At 36.6% G+C, this 19,920-nt stretch overlaps 1 protein-coding gene across 2 annotated transcripts in view; it reads right to left on the bottom strand.

The window, feature by feature from the left end:
• LOC148946448 (dnaJ homolog subfamily C member 22-like) overlaps positions 1–19,920 on the bottom strand; it is a 53,076-nt gene that overhangs the window by 13,274 nt on the left and 19,882 nt on the right. For both annotated transcript variants that reach the window (XM_089098009.1, XM_089098010.1), the window contains exons 3-4: positions 7,876–8,023; positions 3,171–3,363 (exon numbers count right to left, since the gene is read on the bottom strand). In XM_089098009.1, the coding sequence (XP_088954135.1) occupies positions 3,171–3,363; positions 7,876–8,023 (341 nt within the window). The remainder of the gene's footprint in view (positions 1–3,170; positions 3,364–7,875; positions 8,024–19,920) is intronic.

Genomic DNA, 19,920 nt, shown 5'->3' with positions numbered 1-19,920 from the left:
TTGGCTAGTATCCTCTTTAATAGTCGAAAGTGATTGGATGCCACCTAACCCCCGTCACATACCTACCTTTCCCCCAAACACATTAAACTCATACATTGAAACAGCCGGGTTATTAAATGTAGTTTTAAAGTCTGGAAATTATCTCTTGAAGGAATACAACTCTCCCACAGCTCCTAGGGAAAGGGCTGTAATTTAAGGATTTTCGGAAACCTTCCCATGATTTCTTATGGAAGGGATGTTTGTAAAAACTTTGGAGAGGTCTCATTTGACTGAAAATTGAAATTTTTTGTTCACTTTTTAAGAGACAAAAGAGATCGGTGGGTGACTAGCCCCCCCCCCCCTCCTCCACGCCCTAAATGCATCAGATAAAATTTTGAGATAGACATTTTGTTAAAATAGTTCAAAGTTCTGATAACAAAAAACTCCTGTGTCGAAACAGCCCACCAGGGCCCGGGGGCAGGCGTTGTTACTTATGCCCTGGGGCATAACTTATTAAAGGGGGTTTATAACTTATGGGAAGGGGTTTTGTATGGGAAGAACACATAGGAAATCTATTATAATTATCCAATTGTAAGGTTAAAACACATACTCTGAGATAGATACAAAATTGCTCTGGCACACAAAATCCTATTAAGGTCAATTCCAAACAGTCGTGATCCCTTTGTGTCAGCAAGTGAAATGGTCTAAACCCCCCTATTGGAGCTATTTTTTCAATCCATTCATTGTTGTCAATCGCTGTTCACATGTTAAGCAAGCTGTGTATTGTTCATATATAAGGTTTTTATCAAAGAGGTAATCTTATAGACTTTGAAAAAAAGCCTCATTCGATTTAAACTGAAAATTCTAGATACATTTTTTAAAGTCAAGAATAATCGGACAGTAAGCACCCCCCCCCCTCCATGCCATAAAAACTTGAAATTTTATGAAATAAAACATGAACAAAAATTAATTAAAAAAAAAACTTTCCAAAAAATAGGTTTATCGAAGAAAACTAAGGGCATTTTTAAAATAAATCTCATCTGATGCAGATAACTGTTAAAGTTCCAACTCTAAACGACCAGGAATTAATATTAAAGAACAAATTAAACGCGAAACAAACAAAAATAGGATAAATAATGATAACAAAAACATACAACTAGTAATAATGTAAATGAATAAATAGATCTTAAAGCGAGTAATGCTTAGATTGAATATGAAAATCAAGCTTAAAACGAAAACAAATATTTTGCTATTAAAGTATAAATGAAATTTAAAACGAACAGAAATTAAATAACAATCAATGCGAACAAACATACAATATATATTAATGAAAATGAATAAATAAATCTTAAAACAAGTGAAACTTAAATTGAATATGCAAATCAAGTTTGAATCGAATAGAAAGAACCACAAACAAGAAGGTGGGTATCGCCTCACTACAGAAGCCTAAAACCTACTGCGTCATTGGCGCTTTACTGAAAACGATTCTTTCATTAATTAAGATTTTAGGGACATTCCCTACAATTACCAAGTTTTAATCAGTTAGGGTTTAAATTTGCTTGTAATATATTATTACATATTTCTAATAGTATAACATTGGAACATGATTTAATTTTTGGATTTGTCTCCATTTCTTTTTTATGAAGATTCATAAGGATGTTTTTTACAAACTGAGGGGGGGGGGGCAAATTTGGTTGTTTTCGATACAGGTATTTTACAAAATCTTGGGGTTCAATTTCCCCATTGACTTTCCCACCCATTTCTGAGGCACATTTGATTAAACTGATATGTTTAAATAATGACCGTATTTTGTTGTGTAGCAGCCATATTCTGAGGCATAGTATTTGTGCCTCAGTTTTCGGATGCCTGATTTCCCAGCATTTTTTATCCAAGCCTTTGTGCTTATACTTTTCTAAGAAAAAGGGGGACAAATTTGAACTGTTGTACAAAGGAATTTTTCCCTAAAATTCCAAAAAATTGCCTAAAATTTCGTTGTTTTTCCCTAAAACAACGCAATATTTATTTACAGTCATTATTTTCGTTCATTTTCCAATTAAAACATTACATTATGTTTCAGGTTTCCATTGGATAAAATTAAGCTCGAATTGAGTGGTTGATAACTTCCAAAAAGACCTGACATTTACATTTAAATTCGCTCTGATTTAATTTAGAAGTTAGAAAAATGATATTATTTCGTTCGTTTTAGCAATTTAAAGCTAAGTTAAGATGTGTAATACATATTTTGCACCACCTAAAACTTTCTTACTGGACATACACACAGGAAGCAGATAGCAAGTAAATAGCTGCGATAGAAAGCAGCTCCCTATTTTTCCTTCCAATCCAGAAAGAAACATGTAATAGCATATTTTCTAATTTCAGAAAATATACTACGATTTCAGAACTTAACAAAAATATTTCAAAAATCCCCCGGATATATTCTGTTTCACTTACATCATCATCTACAGTAAACAATGCTCGTAAGCTCAGCGAAAATTGTTTAGTCGAAATGAGCGGAATTTCAAAGCAGCAAAAAAAACTTCTTGCTTACAACTACATCACAGAGAATCATAAGAATACAAAGTTTTTATTTTGTAAGGTAATTAGGTGAATTTTTGACAAGTCTTCCTTACCATTGTTCAGGCACTAAAAGTTTACTTGAAAGAATTCTGAAGAATCCGCCTATTCTAAATTCATTTTAAAAGTACCAAAATAAAATATCTGTTAAAAAAAAAGTAATCTTTGATTTTGTTTTGATTTTTCTTCAGGAGTAGGCTGACCGCCTGCTAAACGGTTTTAAGAGGGGGGAGGTTAAGGTATGATTCAACAGATGATTCTTTGCCTTTCCACTTTTTATTAGCCCATCATGTCTGACTCAAAGTAAAGTGCAACAGCACAAAAAGGACAATTTTGCAAACCGATACAACTACATTAAACACGGATACATGTATAAAAAAAAATAAGACTACTGACTACCAAAATACTGTTAAGCAAAAAGCATCTTCACAGTAAAATTAACAACATTCAAATTTGCTTTTATAGAGTTTTCAATAAAAAAGGGCATAAGGATTGGACAAGTGAGTCATACCCAAGACACGATTTCGTTGTCAAAACTAATTTAGTTTTGAACACGAAGTCTGTCTGGGCCACAGTAGTGATGTCATTTCAATATATATATAAAAAAAAGCTCTTACTTCAAAGAAAATCCGGATACCTTTTCTTTTCTCCAGCGTCGTGAAAACAAAATTTGACCCAAGCAAGAAAAGAAGGAAACAAGCGTCAAGGAAGTAGTAGGTGCTCCTGTCAAAATGGCTGGAATGTATGCTCCAACGACTGGGAACATTAGCCCGCTTTCTTGAAGCCCGATGTTACCAACAGTGTATATCCCTGGAAAATGACATACACATAGATTAACATACTGTTAAACATGTATATTGTCAACAAAATAAACTTTTGTCTTCTAACGCTTCTACTACTACTACTACACTTTTACTACTAATTACCACACTCATTGCTTCTGCTCAGACATACTAATTTAACTAATCTTGATTAAAACAAACCACAAAAAATGAAGTAAGTATTAATTGAGTAAATTAGTTAAATTCAAGTTAAATCATTAGCTCAATTAAATCAAGTTAATTATTAGTTGAAATTATGTAAATTAAGCAATAACTTAAAAGGGTGCTTTCTCTTTCTGCTTATTCAATACAATAAAATTATAGTAAAAAAATAAAATAATCAAATCTTCTTAATTAATATATTTTAGTCAAAATATCAAGACAATAAAATTGAAATAATTTCAAACGTTTAACCGTATATTAGTATCAAAAAGAAAGAAAGTCCTATACTCCTGTGTTAAAACATGTGTTTTGATTCCATTGGTTTATTTTTATGATGTGTTAATGTCAATGATTTATTTAAACCTTCTGTTCAAAATGAAATGATGGCACTAACGATCCACAGGTAATAGCTCCATGCAGAGTTTCTAAAACTTCAAATAGTGAGACGAACGCTAATATATTTTTCTGCTCCTTGGTCAACGTTTCCGTCTCATAACCGTTTTGCAGCCCTTCATGATGAATCAGATAGCCTAGTTATTGAATTAGATGGACCTGAAGTCTCTCTCCCGCCTAAACAGATTTTCCCAAAACAGACAAAAGTAAGCAAACGTAAAGTTGTTGAAAAAGAAGTCCCTCAATCAAATTTTCATTTTCCTTCTTTTTTTACTTTAAATGCGGAAAGTTTCGGCGTTGATAAAATGGGGGAACTTGAGTGTTATGTTCATGTAACCGGAGCTGATATTATTACAGTTACAGAAGTACAATAAACAAAGTCCTGAACATCTTACAATACAAGGTTACAAACAATTCATCAAACTAAGACATCAGAATCATCCGTTAGGTAAGAAAGGTGGCGGCGTAGCGTGTTTCATGCGTGAGCAGTTGGCGCCGTAGCTTCTGCAGATTCCCCATATCGATGACGATGATGAAACGATTTGGATTATGATTCGACCAAAAAAGCTTCCGAGATCTGTAACTGGTATTGTTATTGGAGTGTTTTTATTGTTCACCTAGTATAGCATCTTTCTAAAAAAAGGTCTTGACTGAAAAGTTAGCTTTGTGTATTGATTTTATCACTTCTATAGCACCCAAATGTTGGAATTTGCGTTACTGGTGATAAATACGATCTAAGAATTGAAAGTTTCCTCAGAAGTCAAGGACTCAAGCAAATAGTAAAGTTTCCAACTACTAAAGGTAATACTAAACTCGACGTAATTTGCACAAATTTGTCAGAATATTATAATGAACTACAAGACCTACCTCCCCTTGGTGGTAGCTACCACTACATGATAAAGTGGACTCCGCTGCCTTCGTATAAAGTAAAATATATCATTGAGAAAGTTTCCTACCGACCTGTTTCGGACAGGGGTCTCTTAGAATTTCGAAATTGGATTACATCCGAGCCCTGGGATGAGGTAGCAAGTCCTCTGATGAAAAAGCTAAATTTTTGGAAGATAAATTAAGAAACAAATATGAAGAATGCTTTCCTGAGAAAACGTTCAAGCGGTGCAACACAGATCGTCCTTACATAACCCAAGAAATTAAAAATTTGATTCAGTATAAAATTCCACTAAGAAAAGAAGGGAAAGGAAATGCTAATATGCTCCGCAACAAAGTACGTAAAATGACAAGAAAAGCTGCGACTGAGTATTACCACAAAAAAATGATAATCTTTTTGAATCAAAGCCTAGCATGCGGTATAAGGAAATAAAACAAATTTGTGGAAAATCCCCTAGTGGTGTAGATTTTTATTCAGATTCTAACGATGAAACAGTTGGTAACCAGTTAAATGGTCATTTGGCCAGAATAATCCAGTCTTTGCCGCGTCTTGATGTAAATAAAACGAACCAAGAGTATCAAAGGGTGATGGCGTACCTTTACCTACTATTTCCGAGGATCAAGTTTTTAGTAAAATAAAGAAACTTAAACGAATTAGTACAACTCCCATAGATATTCCGATTGAACTGACAAAAGCATTTCCTGACAAATTGACTAAGCCACTAGCACAAAATTTTAATTGCATTTCAACTTCTTCAGTTTACCCACAAATATGCAAAACGGGGTATGTTAGTCCAAACCCTAAAAAAGATACTGAACTTAATTTCGATCACTTTGACCCCCTTGTTCAGCAAAATATACGAAAGTTTTGTAGCAAATTGGCTAAAAGCTGAAGTTGAACCCTCTTTGATCCTCATCAGTACGGTAACAGAAAAAATACATCAACATCCCATTATCTAGTCAGTCTTTTACATTTTGTTTTTAAGCATGTTGATGAGCATGGCAAAAAGCTAAACTTGATAAAAATTGATTTTACAAAAAGTTACGATTTGACTTATCATCATATTTCAATTTCTAAGCCTTTAGTTGATGTTAGGGTGAATGCTGTACTATTGCGAAAACCATTCAGAGTTTCTATAAAAGTAGGCTTCATACTTAAAAACATAAGAAGTCTTTTTCTGAATCTGAGCCAGTTTTTTGTGGTGTACCTCAAGGTACCATTCTGGGTCCTATTATTTTTCTAGTTATGATCAATTATATCGCTAATGATTGTAAACATTCATTAAAAAGCTCAAATTTAAATTGAAAACTTGAAGACTAAAGTATCCAGTTCAAATATGAAAGTAAATGACAGTAAATCTTCAATTTTAACAATTTTCAAATTCTTCTGAACCAAATTGTCTGCCAACTATCTCTGATTCTCTTAAAGTAAGGAATATTAAACTCTTGGGAGTTATTATTACCAGTGATTTAAAATGGGAAGCAAACACATCTAGTCTAGTAAAAAAGGGGAATGCAGGGCTGCTGATGCTCAAGCTTATGTCGAAACATGACGCCCCTCCAGATAACCTCCTCCGAATATTTATATCTTTTATTCGCCCAATTCTGGAAAATGCAGCAAAGCGACAGGATCGAAAGGGCTCTAATGATAGTATCAAAGCAGGCAGAAATGTCGCATGAAGACCTGCTGACAAAGTTTAAAATGTAAACTCTGAAAAAAAGAAGAGATAAACTCTGCAAAGATTTCGGAAGAAAATCTCTGATCCCCCCAATCCACAAAACCTTTTCCCCCTCAATCCAGAAAAAAACGACTCCCGCGCAGGGTTGCACTGCCTGTTGAGGAACTTCAGCCGGTACGCTGTCCCCACCCTAGATCCTGAAAGAACTTTTTCGTATCTTCATGAAAAAAATCCCTGTCCTATGGCAGCTACATTTTCGTGAATTGGTCAAATTAGTACCACTGGCAATTGCACCTTGCTACGATGTCAAATTTTGAGGCAATAAAAAGAATAGGAAAAATTAATAATTCTCTTGTATACAAATTTGAGCTACTTAACAAAAATGTTTTTGAGCCGAAACATTTTTGCATTTATATTCATTATTTACCTATCCCTATAAAACTTGCATCACAAAACCATGTACAGGCAGAAAGCAAAACAGAGGATTATAGAGGATTATAAGGCATAAATAATACAAAAATGATTAGTATAAAATATGACCTTTGTGTAAGAACAAAACACAGATTTCTTTTAGAATTTTGATAAACGAATAGATTTAGAACTTTTTACTGACCTTTCAGAAAATAAGTGTGGGTTCACTGAGCTAAAAAGTATGGGTAACTTGCAAATGTGGAAAATGGCACGTGTCGACCAAAATCACCAATGCCATCTAGTATTTACGGTTTCTTCGCATTTTTTCAAGGTTAATTGTTTTGCTTTTTCCGAAACTGAGATCAGGCATTTATTACTGCATTGATATCGCTTTCGTAGTTGTGTAAAATACACAACTACACTAATAAAACTAAACTTGTCTTACTATTATATGGACAGAATTTCAAAAACGCCAAATGCTAGATGGCATTGGTGATTTTTGTCGACACTACCGCCAGTTTCTACTCTTATAAGTTATCCATACTCTTTGCCCTAGACTCAGAACACATTAATAATTTATATTAACTATTTATTAACATTTTATGAATATTAAACACACACATGAGACACTTCAAGAATAAATTTGTATCCAATTTTATAGACGTCTTGAGGTTAATTTTGCAACTTTTAACGTTTTATTTGTTACTAAACCTCATATAGAGAAATATTTATATAATTAGGGCGAAAAGAAGCAAAAAACAAACAGCATTCTAAACAATTTTTTATTTTGCCGTTTGCGTTTTAAGAGATCAACTGAAACAATCATGTGTGGAAAATTCCACCTTTGCACTGCATCTGTTGTACGGGAAAATCTTGAGTAAAAACACAAAAAAAAACGCAGCTGTGTGAACCAAGGGTTATTGTGCTCAAAAAGCAGTGAAAAAAAATTATAACGATCATTAAGCACTTACCTAAGGCACAAACAAGGGGCGCAAACCAGTCAAGGGTTGTTACAAATCGTTCTTCATAGTCTTCAAGAGGGATAGCCAAAACGAAAAGACTTGCCCATAAATTACCGACTGAAAATTGACAAATCAGTTTTGTCCAGTCTATGGGTGGCTGTGAAAACATAATTTTTATTTATTTATCAGCTTTGCAACAGACTTTCAGCAAAGAAAAGAAGAGAGATTACTTTCCTATATTATTGCTACGTGGTAAAAATTGTGCTTTCATTTAATTGATTTACGTCTGTGATACATTTCCGTAATTATTTCTCATTTACTGAAAAACTAAAAACTCCGCCTTTTAAAAACCTATTTGGTTTTAAAATTCTCCGAAAGAAATTTTATGACAACGAAAAAGAAAAAAAAAACTAAATTCCTCTTGATTGGTTCTTCTATATGAAATTTTAAACCTATGAAATCAACTCACGCCTTGGAGTCGCGTGATCAATTCCAAACATACCTTTTGTCTTTCAAGAGAGGCAAATTAACCGAAAGAGTAATGAAATATTTAGTTAAACTATTTTAGACTGAAAAACAGAAGTAACATTATCAGAATTTGGGGGCGGTTGGTACAAAAAAGTAAATTACATATATTTAACTAAAATCTTTTCCTGGCAAGTATTTTTTATGCCATCAAAGAATGAAATCAACCTAATGAAATCAATGAAATCAAGACTGCTAAAGGATGGGTGATTTAATTTGCATCTTGAGTCAAGATAACTAGATAACCCTTTTATCAAGATAAAAAAAAAACTGAATAGTTTTTTTCTAATTAGACTAAAAGGCGGTAACAAAACTTAACACTAAAAATATCTTTTATACGAGGAAAGTTGCACCCCCCTCCTCCCTCAAACCCCCGCTCTTTACGCCTAAGTTTTATTACAGCTAAACTGAGACCATTTGTGAATGCTGCAAATATAGCCACTTGGTAGTTGAAAGTGTTTAACTTACCAATTGCTTGTCTAGACACTTGAAGCAAACATTTGGTTTTTTGAAGCCCTTGCACATCAATAAGCCATTCCACTCTTTAGGGCTGTGTGAAAAATACATTTTATCCCATTTCACTGCCCCAGTCTTCGAGTATCTGTTCTTGACGTATTAGTGAAAGAAACCCCTAAGTACAGACACAATAGCGTAAATGGCAGAGGTTGAGGGGCGGGGTAGCCCCCTTATATATGAGATAAATTCCATTGACTTTAAGTTGAAATATCGCTCTTTATTTCGTTTAAAGAACTTGTCTTTAAAAACTTCCTTTCTCTTTTTTTTAATTCCGTATCTGGGTTATCCTAAATATAAGGAGACTAACACCTCACAGCCACAGTTCTTTATATTAATTTCAACTTTTACAGGACAATGCTGAAAAAAGGGCTTATTTATTGAATTATCTTTTCGAAATAAAAGGATCGTTTTCAATATAAACTATCGCTTCCGCAATACAAAGAGTTTCCATTCCCTTGGCTGCAATCATACTGCACGCTCAATCCTCAATTCAGCAGTACCTATTTTCTTCTAAATTAAAGGAGACGAGATTAAACTCATAATAATATGAATACCACTTAATTTATCTGAAGCACCTCTCACTCAAAGTTTGAAAATGTGGGTCTAAAATTTTCCTGAGGCCTTAGGACCCACCCCACCCCCGTCCCCCAAAAAAAGAAAGAAAAAGCAATCCGATGAAATCTGCCCTAATAGGATCCCCTGGGCCCGCTCCCTTGGGGGCCACCCTAGCTAAGTAGATGCCATGCTGGACTTGTAATCCTATGTCCTTCGGGCGAGGGTCCGAGTCTTGATGTAGCACATCCTTTGGCTTGGGTGGGGGACTACAGTGTAACTCTGCGAGTTCAACCACCTTGAGTCTGGGGAACTCACGGTTAAACAAATTCCCACGCAACATCGGTCTTGAATGCCAGGTGAGGCAGAAAACGCGTGGTCCAGCTGCAAGAGGCAGAGAGAAGAGATCTCCCCTAAGAGCTGCTGTGCAACTATGCAATGCTGCATAACTGTCATTTTTATTGCATAACTATTTTTTTATGGACTGCATGCATGTTCAGGGACAAGTGTCTAACCGCGCACCTGTTTAGCTTCCAAAACTGGGAGGCAATATAAAAACCCTTTCAATACTTATTGAAATTTCCGCTCGTTAGCATTTCGGCGCTTTTCGGGCTGAAATTCTTGGTTTTGCAGCAGAAAATAGCATTCTGAACCCTATTCAGATACACGTCAAATTCTGTGCATTTTTGTGTTAATGTCAATTTTGTTAATGTTTGTATTTTTACAATTCAGTTTCAGGGTTACACATTTTGATATATGAATGACCACATTATGAGACGTTTTGGGCTAGACATACAGTTCGGCTTATTTAGGCCACTGATTTTTGTAGTATTTATTTATTTCAAAATCAAGTAGTATATAAAATACATAAATGAAATTGCCAAAAAAAACTTCAACACATGAAAAGAAGGATTGATTTATTATATGCTTACTAAAAACTGAAAAAAATACGTAAAAAACAACAACAAAGTACCGAAAATTATCTAATTCTAGAAAAAAAGGGGAAATGGTTGTGCACAAAGAAAATATTTTAGACTTACGACAAAAATTATCTATCTTAATCCTAGCTAATTCCAACGGATCTTTTATTTTAAATCTAAAAACTACCCGTCACTTGTCTTATTAGCTATGAAACCGGTTTTCTGAGATCTAACCTAAGTCTAATTCTTGAGTGTGTTTCGTTTAATTAACATGTACCCTAAAACTACCTCTTTTAGAATGCTTTACTGTTTATTAATTAATTAGTTTAATGTTTAAAAACTAATAAAAAAAAACACAAGAGTCTAAAACAGCTTCTTTTACCTGATTTTCTGATCCCAAATAAACCTGTTCCAACAACTGGAGGACCCATCTTCATCTTGCGATTAAATCAAAACCATTTATTTTTAAACTTCTTAATTTAATCTCAACATATTTTGAACTACAAGATTTAGTTGATATATTTATGCTTTTATTTGTGATCATTAATAATCTTACAGCCTATTTTCAACGTAATACCTTAAGTTAGCTAATTCTTACCAAGACCCAAGGCCGTATCCAGGGGGGGGGTACCCGGTTTGGACCCCCCCCCCAAAATTTTTGACCGAGTCGAAAATAAGTCGAAAATTAGTAAAACCTAGGTAAAAGTCAGTAAAATTAGTCGAAAACTGAGTAAAAAATTAGTAAACCCTTCCCCCCCAACGAAAAAAAGCCCTGGATCCGCCCTTGCCAAGACCACACTGCCTTTCTAAGCAGAACAACATTAAGTTGAAATGGGGACAATACAATGTTTAGTATATCTGCTGATAACGATAGTGTATATGTGGTCGAAATATCCAGACTTTTGTATCTATTTTCACTGTCAAATAAATGGACTTATCCCTATTTGAACGTTTATTTGTTAATTTTAAAGCCAGAAAAAGCCAGGTGCACATGTTCTGTATCTTAAAAGTGTATTAATTCTTTTTCTTCTTGTTGTTGTTCAGTTTAATGTGGAGACGCTTTTGCATAATCTTCAAGCCGGAATCAAATTCTGAGCCTTGTACTGCATTATTACAGCTGAGTTTAGACCCTGGGTCCCGTTTTACCAAACTGAGATCAAACACACTGCGTCACTACAGGACATGTATTAATTGTTTAATGAAAAGAAGTCAATCTATATTTATAATCCATAGCCTACAGTCTATTGCAAGGTTTGCTTGATCGTCAGTAGTGTCAATTCATGAAAATTTAGGGGGAGGTGGGGGGAGAGGACAAGATCTATTTTTCAATACCAAGGGGCGGAGCAAGTTTGTCAGTTTTCAGTAAGCAGCATAACGCTTTGCTCATAAAAATATCTCTTAGAATCAGCAAACAATTAAACAAGATTTAATCTACAGCCTCATCTGAATTGAACATTTTACTGTAAGAATATCTCTCTATTGTATACAAAATTCTATGTATCCCTGTCAGTTTTCAGCGAATTTGTCAGTTTTTAGTAAGCAGCATAACGCCTTGCTCATAAAAATATCTCTTAGTATCAGCAAACAATTAAACAAGATTTAATCCACAGCCTCATCTGAATTGAACATTTTACTGTAAAAATATCTCAATTGATACAAAATTCATATATATATATATATATATATATATATATATATATATATATATATATATATATATATATATATATATATATATATATATATATATATTATACAAATGCATTCAAATGCAAAAGTTTTTCGTAAAAATGATCTATCAGCTGTCAAAAATACTAGAGCTAGGATTAGACTGTTTTGATACCCATCAAAGACCAAAGATAAATTCCCTCCCCACCACACTCAAACTAGGAGTTGCTTCCTAGGGGAGAAAGGCTAAAACGTCCATGCAGTGACTCCAATTTACTCCAGAATGGAAAGAGTATATGAGGAGTTTCTTCTGCTCCTTTTTACTTCTAGGATTACTATCTAATATTATTTTGATTTGCTTTTGCCCTATTTTAAATCTATATCCTCTGTTTATTTCCATGCAATTATTCTTAGTTGACTGACTTATTCAAGTTAAAAAGTTTTTTTTATATTCTGTTACTTTTTTGGTTTCCTTTTTTCACTGAAAATATTTGACTGACCTTTTTTAGTTTGTTTATTACAGCATCATTTGTCCATGTGATTTTTTATCACACAATAACAAGGACCGCAAAGGGACACCAAGAAAATTTAAATGCCAGTAAGGTGGATTTGAATTTTCTCTCTTTTTGTCGTCGGTAACAGTAACAAACCACGTTCACAAACGTTAAAAAAGCGAATTTTCTCCCGCCCTCTTTTTTACCTTAAAATTGTATTTCTTTTTTAACTTAAAAAATTATGTTTACCTTACAAAAATTGCTTTTTTGTGTAATTTTGTTTTACCTTAAAATAAATCTTTTCACCTTATAGGTTGTTTAAGGTTTATTTTGAAAATTTTGAGCTTTCTTTCTGTAGTCTCTTTTTTTAAATAAATTTGTGTTTTGTGCTTTTAGTCTCAAGACTAAATTTATCCCTGTATTTATTCCTTTAGTCCAGTAAACCTACGAAACTCTGAGACAAAATTGCAATATAAAAGATTTTTACACCGTCTTATAGAGAAAATTCTGTACAACTTATCAAAAGTCCCCAAAAATCCCCTTGGCGGAACAGGGTAAAAAACAGGGGGGAAATTGGCAAAAATTCAGGGGCAAATTTATTGTGCGCTCGAATTTTCTGCGCGAATTGTCTGCTCTTTTTCTGCACGGAGAACTCGAAAAAAAAGTTATATTGTTTTATCGCTGGACTTGGTTCGATTTCCCCCTTTAGCGGGGAAGGGGGAGGGGAAAAATAGTATCCTCGAGAGTTGTGCGATATGGCTGGTCAAAATATTGCCCCCCCCCCCAAGGTTTTTTTGACTCGATGATTTCAAAAAACATGGTATAAGATTCGTATATTTCTTTTCTGCAGTGTTTTCACCGTAGGGGAGACAATGCACCGGGCCTTCGGAGTACGCGGACAGAGTTACTTCGACTATATAACAGAAACATAAGACAAAACCAAAGGTAAAAAACTAAACAAATCAGGTAACTTCGGTAATCACAGCTAAAGATAATTACGGTTTTGATTGAACTAAAAAGAATAAGATCAAGGATTTGAACTAAACATCGTCTTCTTCATCGTTATCAACAAAAACATCTTTATTAAAACATGCAATCCCTCGGCAGTCTTTGCAAGTAAGTGTGCAAGGCAATCCATTTTTTGGCAACTACAGCGTGAACTGTCGCAGTTAGAACGCGTGCAATTGCAGCGAATCACATTTAGCAGATGAGGCGGAGTAGGTCCGATGTCTGTCATGATCGAAGTCACGCGTCCGTCACGTAATCGCCAGCCTCAGTCTTTCGGATCGAGTTCTGACGCAGTATTACACCATTCCATTACCTGATAGAAGACTCTATAAGAATAAAATTTCGCAGCCGATGGAGTTGGTGGAAGTCCCTCTGGGTTCACGAAAGTTGATGTCTTTGAGTTGTTCAGTTTATTAATAAAAACCCTGTACCAAGCTTTTCTGAGACCCTCCCCTTTCTTAGCCTTGTAGAAACACGGCAGAATATTTTCACCGGCTTGCTGGTCTTCGTCCTTCATAGAGCGCGGATTAAGGAATACTTCACAGTTATTCCTAAATTCTTCATGGCTTTTCAGGAATGGCAGGACAGCCTGCTTTCCTATCCCAAACAAACGGGACGTCGTGTCGCAACCAAGAAAAGCATGGTCAACAAGAATAGAATGACAAACCTGTTCAAGCGATCTTTTCATAAAAGTAATCTGCAAGTATTTAGTTGAAAGCGCTCTTGACTTGGTACTGGTTTCGAATTAGAGATCCCTGGCTTCTGGAGGCAGGTGATGGAGGAGAAGGATCAATAAATCAGTGTCGTTTCCGACTACTGCAGTTACCCTTTTCTTGACCGCATTAACACCTGTCAATGCAATCAGAACGTCCGCATCTCTCTCTGCATGAAGGACAGTGAAGCCGGCTTGGACAAGCTTCTTTCCAATTGTTTGACTAATGTTCAGCTTATTGTTGGGATTCCGCAAGAAGTCCTCTTTCTTTCTTTTCAGCGTCATACTCAGTGTGAAATCGACGGTTAGACACTGGATACCTTTCGTTCGTCTATCCTAGGTAACATCTTTGGTAGACGGACCTGAAATTTAACCATCAAAGAAGATGGAAGCATTTGAAAACTTCTGTATCGCGAATGAAACGCAACTATTACAAATCTGTTCGAAAGTGTTTCTTGTTTTCCATGGAATATGCTGGAGCGGCCGTCCACCATCGATCACGTATTTTTCCAGTTCTTTTGATAGGACGTTCACAGGTTCTGCCTTTGCTAATTTCCAAATAGCTTTCGCTAGCTTGTGTTATCTGGCTGTTACGGCAGGCTTGGCGATTTGAAAAGGGAAGTAGGATAGCTGGAGAGTTCGAATCTGAGAGTTTCTTCCATATCCCCTCCGGCTGTAGTTGCCGCTGCTGCAAAGACGTTGGAACAGAAGACTTGCGTCAATTTGTACGTCTTCAACGTCAGCTTGGGAAATGTTGCATTGATAGGCCATCGTAACCACTTTGCTTTTGCGCTTGAAGATGTAGCGGTTGACATCGGTGTCGTCCATTGACTTCAGAAATCTTTTCCTGTAGCCTTTGCTGCATCCGCGTTGACATCCCTTGTTGCTGTCATACCATTCGATATATTGCGCAATTGAGTGCAGTTGCCGCACGGACTGGACTGCGAAAAAAAGCTATTAAAGCCTTTACGTCCTTTCTATCTTTTTCTATCCGAGCTGGTCTGGCGTGCTGGCCAGATGAAACGTACTCAACACAGGTGAGTGACTGCATAAGTTCATTAATTTCAGCTTGCACTGGCGTTGACATTGTCCCGATTAATCTCTGCGCCTCAATCATTCCATTTCCCTTCGTGAGTCCCAGGCTTTTTTTCAGCAACCTCATCAGTACTTGCTCAATTACTAACTCGGAAGAAAGCCCAGCCCAAAATATATCGCTGCTTTAAATGTAAAACATCCCATGCACGATGTATTTATACAGCTTCTGGTTTCTTTCTTTCAGCTCTTCTATTTGCTGAAGAAATATTCTCACCGATTTTATGTACAGGTTGTGGCCTGCAGCTGCAAAGTAAGGGAGCATCTCAGAGAGTGCTTAAAGATATTGCACTCAGTTTCCAGTCCGTTCTACCCAGATGGCCTTCTTAAGCTCTCATGGCTCTTGAAACAGCCTTACTGCTAATTATATGCTTAGTTGTGTTATTGACATATAGGCATTCGAGCACTTCTTTTATTCCTGTGTCCGTCATCAAGTGCCCGATCATTCCAAGAAAGCTCGTACGAGCAATGGAGACCACCGATCATTGGATCTGCTGCCTTGAGATGACTATCAGCAGGCTCAGCATTGATGATGTTCACCGCTTTCATGTACAAAGGTTGGTCAAAAGAAACAACTGGTACCATTCCGTGCCGGCGTGCTTTATCAGAGATACGTAAGGTAGTGTACACACAAGAAAAATTGGAGGGATTTTTGTCGATCATAGGCAGAAAAACAATCAACGAAGCGCCTTTGTATGGCCCATGGTGAATTGCTTGCATAAATCCACTCCATCCAACCTGTTTCGTGTCATGTATCCCGATTGCATGCCATAGAAGGGTCAATACCATCAATCTTGTCGTCAAAGGTGATGGTCGGGATGGGTTTGGACACGAAACTGTTCTCCTTTTGGCTTCTGTTGTAGAAGAAGAAAGGCACTTGCCCAACCTGCTGGAGTTCTTCAAGGTTTACAACTGCTCTTGGGATTATGATTGGAAATTTGGCTAGCCTTGGTGTGGCAGCAGCCAGCATGCGCATCCTACGGAAAGTACCTTTTCCGTCGATAGTGCAAATGTTATGGTCGACATTGCCGCCAATGAACTGCATGAAAGTTTTAGAAGTCATCCCTGGAAATTCTGTACCATGAGTTACTGCGGCAGAACGCTTGAATCGAAGCACTTTAGATTCAGAAGTAGCAAAGCCTAAGCTATTCAGCTGGTCGATGAGAAAACGTGAACCAGATTGCTGGTGTAGCTGGACTCTAAGGTATACTTGTAAAGGAGCGAGCAAAGATTGGGGACGGCACGCCTGCATTATTGCTTGACCGATTGAACCTACCAGTCGGTAGGGAATCTCCAGCAAACAGGAAAAGAGAAGCACCAGGGAATAGGATATTAAACTCTCGTCAAAACGGTGTTAGAGGGTCTTAAAACCGAGTTGATAGACCTTTGTCTCCTCTCCAAATTTTACAAAGCAGACTGACTATCTTTTCCTTTCAGATGAGGATATCTTGATTTCCCTCTCTTTTTCCCTAGTAACTGGGAAACGGGGGGAAAGGCTAATGACAGAGAAATCAAAGTAACATAGTCATTCTTCTCGCACTGGGAAACCCCAGAAAACAAGTCTTGCAGACTGCTGTACAGGGTCTGTCTTTACAACCTCTTTTCCCCCTGTAAGTGGGCAAACGGGGGAACGACTTATTACACAGCAATAAAAAAAACGCATATTCGATTTTTTTTTTACCCAAGAGCGTCAGGAATGCCATTCTCGGCATCAAAAACTACAGGTCTTAGATTTTCAGGTTTCCCCCTGGATTTTCCCCTTTCCCCCTGTTTTTCACCCTGTTCCGCCAAGGGGATACTTGGGGGCTATTAGTATGTTGTGCAGAATTTTTTTTTTCTACAAAATGGTGTAAAAATAATTTATATTGCAATTTTGTCCCAGATCGTCGATTTTTTCCGTAGATTTACTGGACTACTTTTAAACCTGCGAGCTTTAAGTGTTTTTACAGGTTTTAACATTTTTTACGGCTTCTTTGAAATTTTTAAATTTTTTCCTAAGTAGCCCTGTTATTTTGCCGTTTTTTGTGCTTATTAACTCCAGAAATAATTCTTGTCTTACGTTTCTCAGTTTTTACAAATTTCACAGGAAAAAAGTAAAAATTGTTTAATAATAATCATTTTTACGAGCAAACAGGAGAAAAACATAGCTAACCTGCAGACAATGATCTGCGTAGCACAGGCAACAATCTCCTGATTCTCTGCCTTCGACCAGGAGTGCAATGCGTGGCTGGGGGGAAACAATGCGATGCTATAGCTGCTTTTCCCCCAGATTCCTCTAGGTCTCTATTTGAAGCTGGGTCGACCCTGGCTTAACTTACAGTCACAACGCTGACAATTGTTCCAAACTAAATAATGAGCGACACCAGGACTCGAATCCCGGCCCTTACATACACAGTCCAGCGCGCTAAGTAATCGGATAGAAGGGGCTACACTTTAAGAAATAAAAAGAACAGGTGAATGCTTCCTAGTTTCAGGTAAGAAATGAGTTGTTCTGATCTCTCTCTGTTAAGAAGATTACAGGATATTTTAATATAGGACGAAGCGCACAGTATAAAACACAAAGGGGCAAAGCTCCTATCATATTAAGGAGATGATAGTCTATAGTGGATTGATAGGAGATGAGTCTATAGTGGATTTATAGGAGATGACAGAAGATGATAGTTTACATAGTAGATTCAGGCTTGACATTACAGATTTACGATTGAGATAATAGATTTAGAATTAACAGAAGATTTATGTTTTATATAACAGATTTAGGCTTGACAGAGCAAACTTAGGCTTGATATATTAGACTTATGAGTCTACTGCTCAGTAGGGGCCTCTCCCAGGCCGCTCAGCTTGTCCCCAGGTGGCAATAGGGGAACGCCCTAAAGATGTGTAGGGTACCTCCATAAGAGGCACAGACCAAGGGATGACCTTTTCCCTGGGGCCATAACAGAAACTGGGGCACCCTAACCCGGGGCCATAAATACTGGTGAAGCAGGGAGAAAGACCCTCAAATTGTATACTCAGCAGGGCCCACCAGTGTGTGCATACGTCCTGTGAGTTACGAACCTTTTCTTGGTAATGGATTAAATTGCATGGTGACGCAGAACACAATCGTGGGAATGCGGCAGGGCGTAGAATCTAGATCTCTGGATAACGGCTTCTGCAAAGGACTGCCTCGATGCTTTTGAGGTATCTACAAGACTGGGAACCTTGCGGTCAACTCTATTCCCACTCGAGGAGTGGCGCCCCTCGAGGAAATTACAGCCTAGTAAACAACACAGCATTCGCACGGGATTCTGATTAATATACAATTCTTCTGGGCTTGGTTTGTTTTGGCGGGCATTTTCCAACTGAAAAACATCTTCCTAGCTAATTTATCTACTATGGGTTGCCTCCTCATAGTAGCATAATATTTTTGAGGCACGCATATAACATGACTCGATGGTAATAGGCTTAAGATTGTCTGTTCAGGATTTCGACTCTTGTTGATAGAAGAGCATTGCCAAGTGCTGAAAACCATGTTGTAACCAAGATGGGCCAAGGATTGCAAAAAGCCTCCATTCATACAGGAGGTCCAAGGGACTTCTTGCTGTTCAGTTCTAAGCCGGCTTAAGCACCTCAGTGTAGACTTGAGATGATGTGTTGGCCCCCATCTTGCACTGGTATCCGTGTCCATTGCTTTTCCTGATGCCAAAATAAATTCAATGATTTAAAAAATTTGAAAATTGGAACGTGGAATGTTAGGGCGTTAAAAAATAACTATCGTATCGACATTTTGACTGACGAATTCAGACGATTCGAACTTATTAGGAGCTTCAGATACTCATATCCCAGGGTATAGGAAGAATGAAATTATGCGATATAGAATTTATTTACTCAAGCAGGAAGGCTGGGGTACATGGTCAGGGAGTAGGGCTCATGATGAATAAGGAAGCTGCTAAGGAAGGCATTTAATTTTTTCCAGAATTAATTTTTTAAGTTTATGGTTGAAGAACGGTTTGTCGGTGGAACACTTTTTGGTCTATTTTACCGGGAATAATCCAATGTAGTGTTTAGTTAGGAGTCCATGGAGCCGTAAAACTTTGTCATTAACATCTTCTGCATTTATAATTTCGCTCTAAGTTTCGCTTGTTATCCAATTTCCAAATTCCAATAAGCCTTTATCTGTTACTGATCTGGAGCAAATTTTCAGTAACCTTATAATTGTGTTTGGCCTCAAAATATGGGATAATTTTAATTGAATAATTTTAGATACCGCCGAGTGCAGGAAGCAGAGTTGTTTTTTTATAGTATTGTTTTATATTAGTGTAAATAACATCTAGTTGGGTGCCTCCCTTCGTCGTTGGGAAATCTACCATTTGTTTGAGATTAAAATTACGGCAAGTTGATTCTAATGATAAATCATTTTTAGCTCCTAATAAAGATTCCGGCGTAAGGATATTTTAGTTGAATTCGATCAATGCTGCCATTTAGTTTTTCTATGAAATCCTGTTTTGATTGGGAGCGAAATAGAAGAGTCCAACCATAATAAAATAATATTTAATGGACGGGGCAAAACCTTGGGTCTAATACATATCCA

The sequence above is a fragment of the Artemia sp. Qi Xiang Cuo genome, chromosome 12 (assembly GCF_049724085.1).
Source record: "Artemia sp. Qi Xiang Cuo chromosome 12, ASM4972408v1, whole genome shotgun sequence".
NCBI classification, from domain to species: Eukaryota; Metazoa; Arthropoda; class Branchiopoda; order Anostraca; family Artemiidae; genus Artemia; species Artemia sp. Qi Xiang Cuo.
The sequence above is the reverse complement of the archived record's forward strand: the minus strand, read 5'-3'. Positions and strand labels throughout refer to the sequence as shown.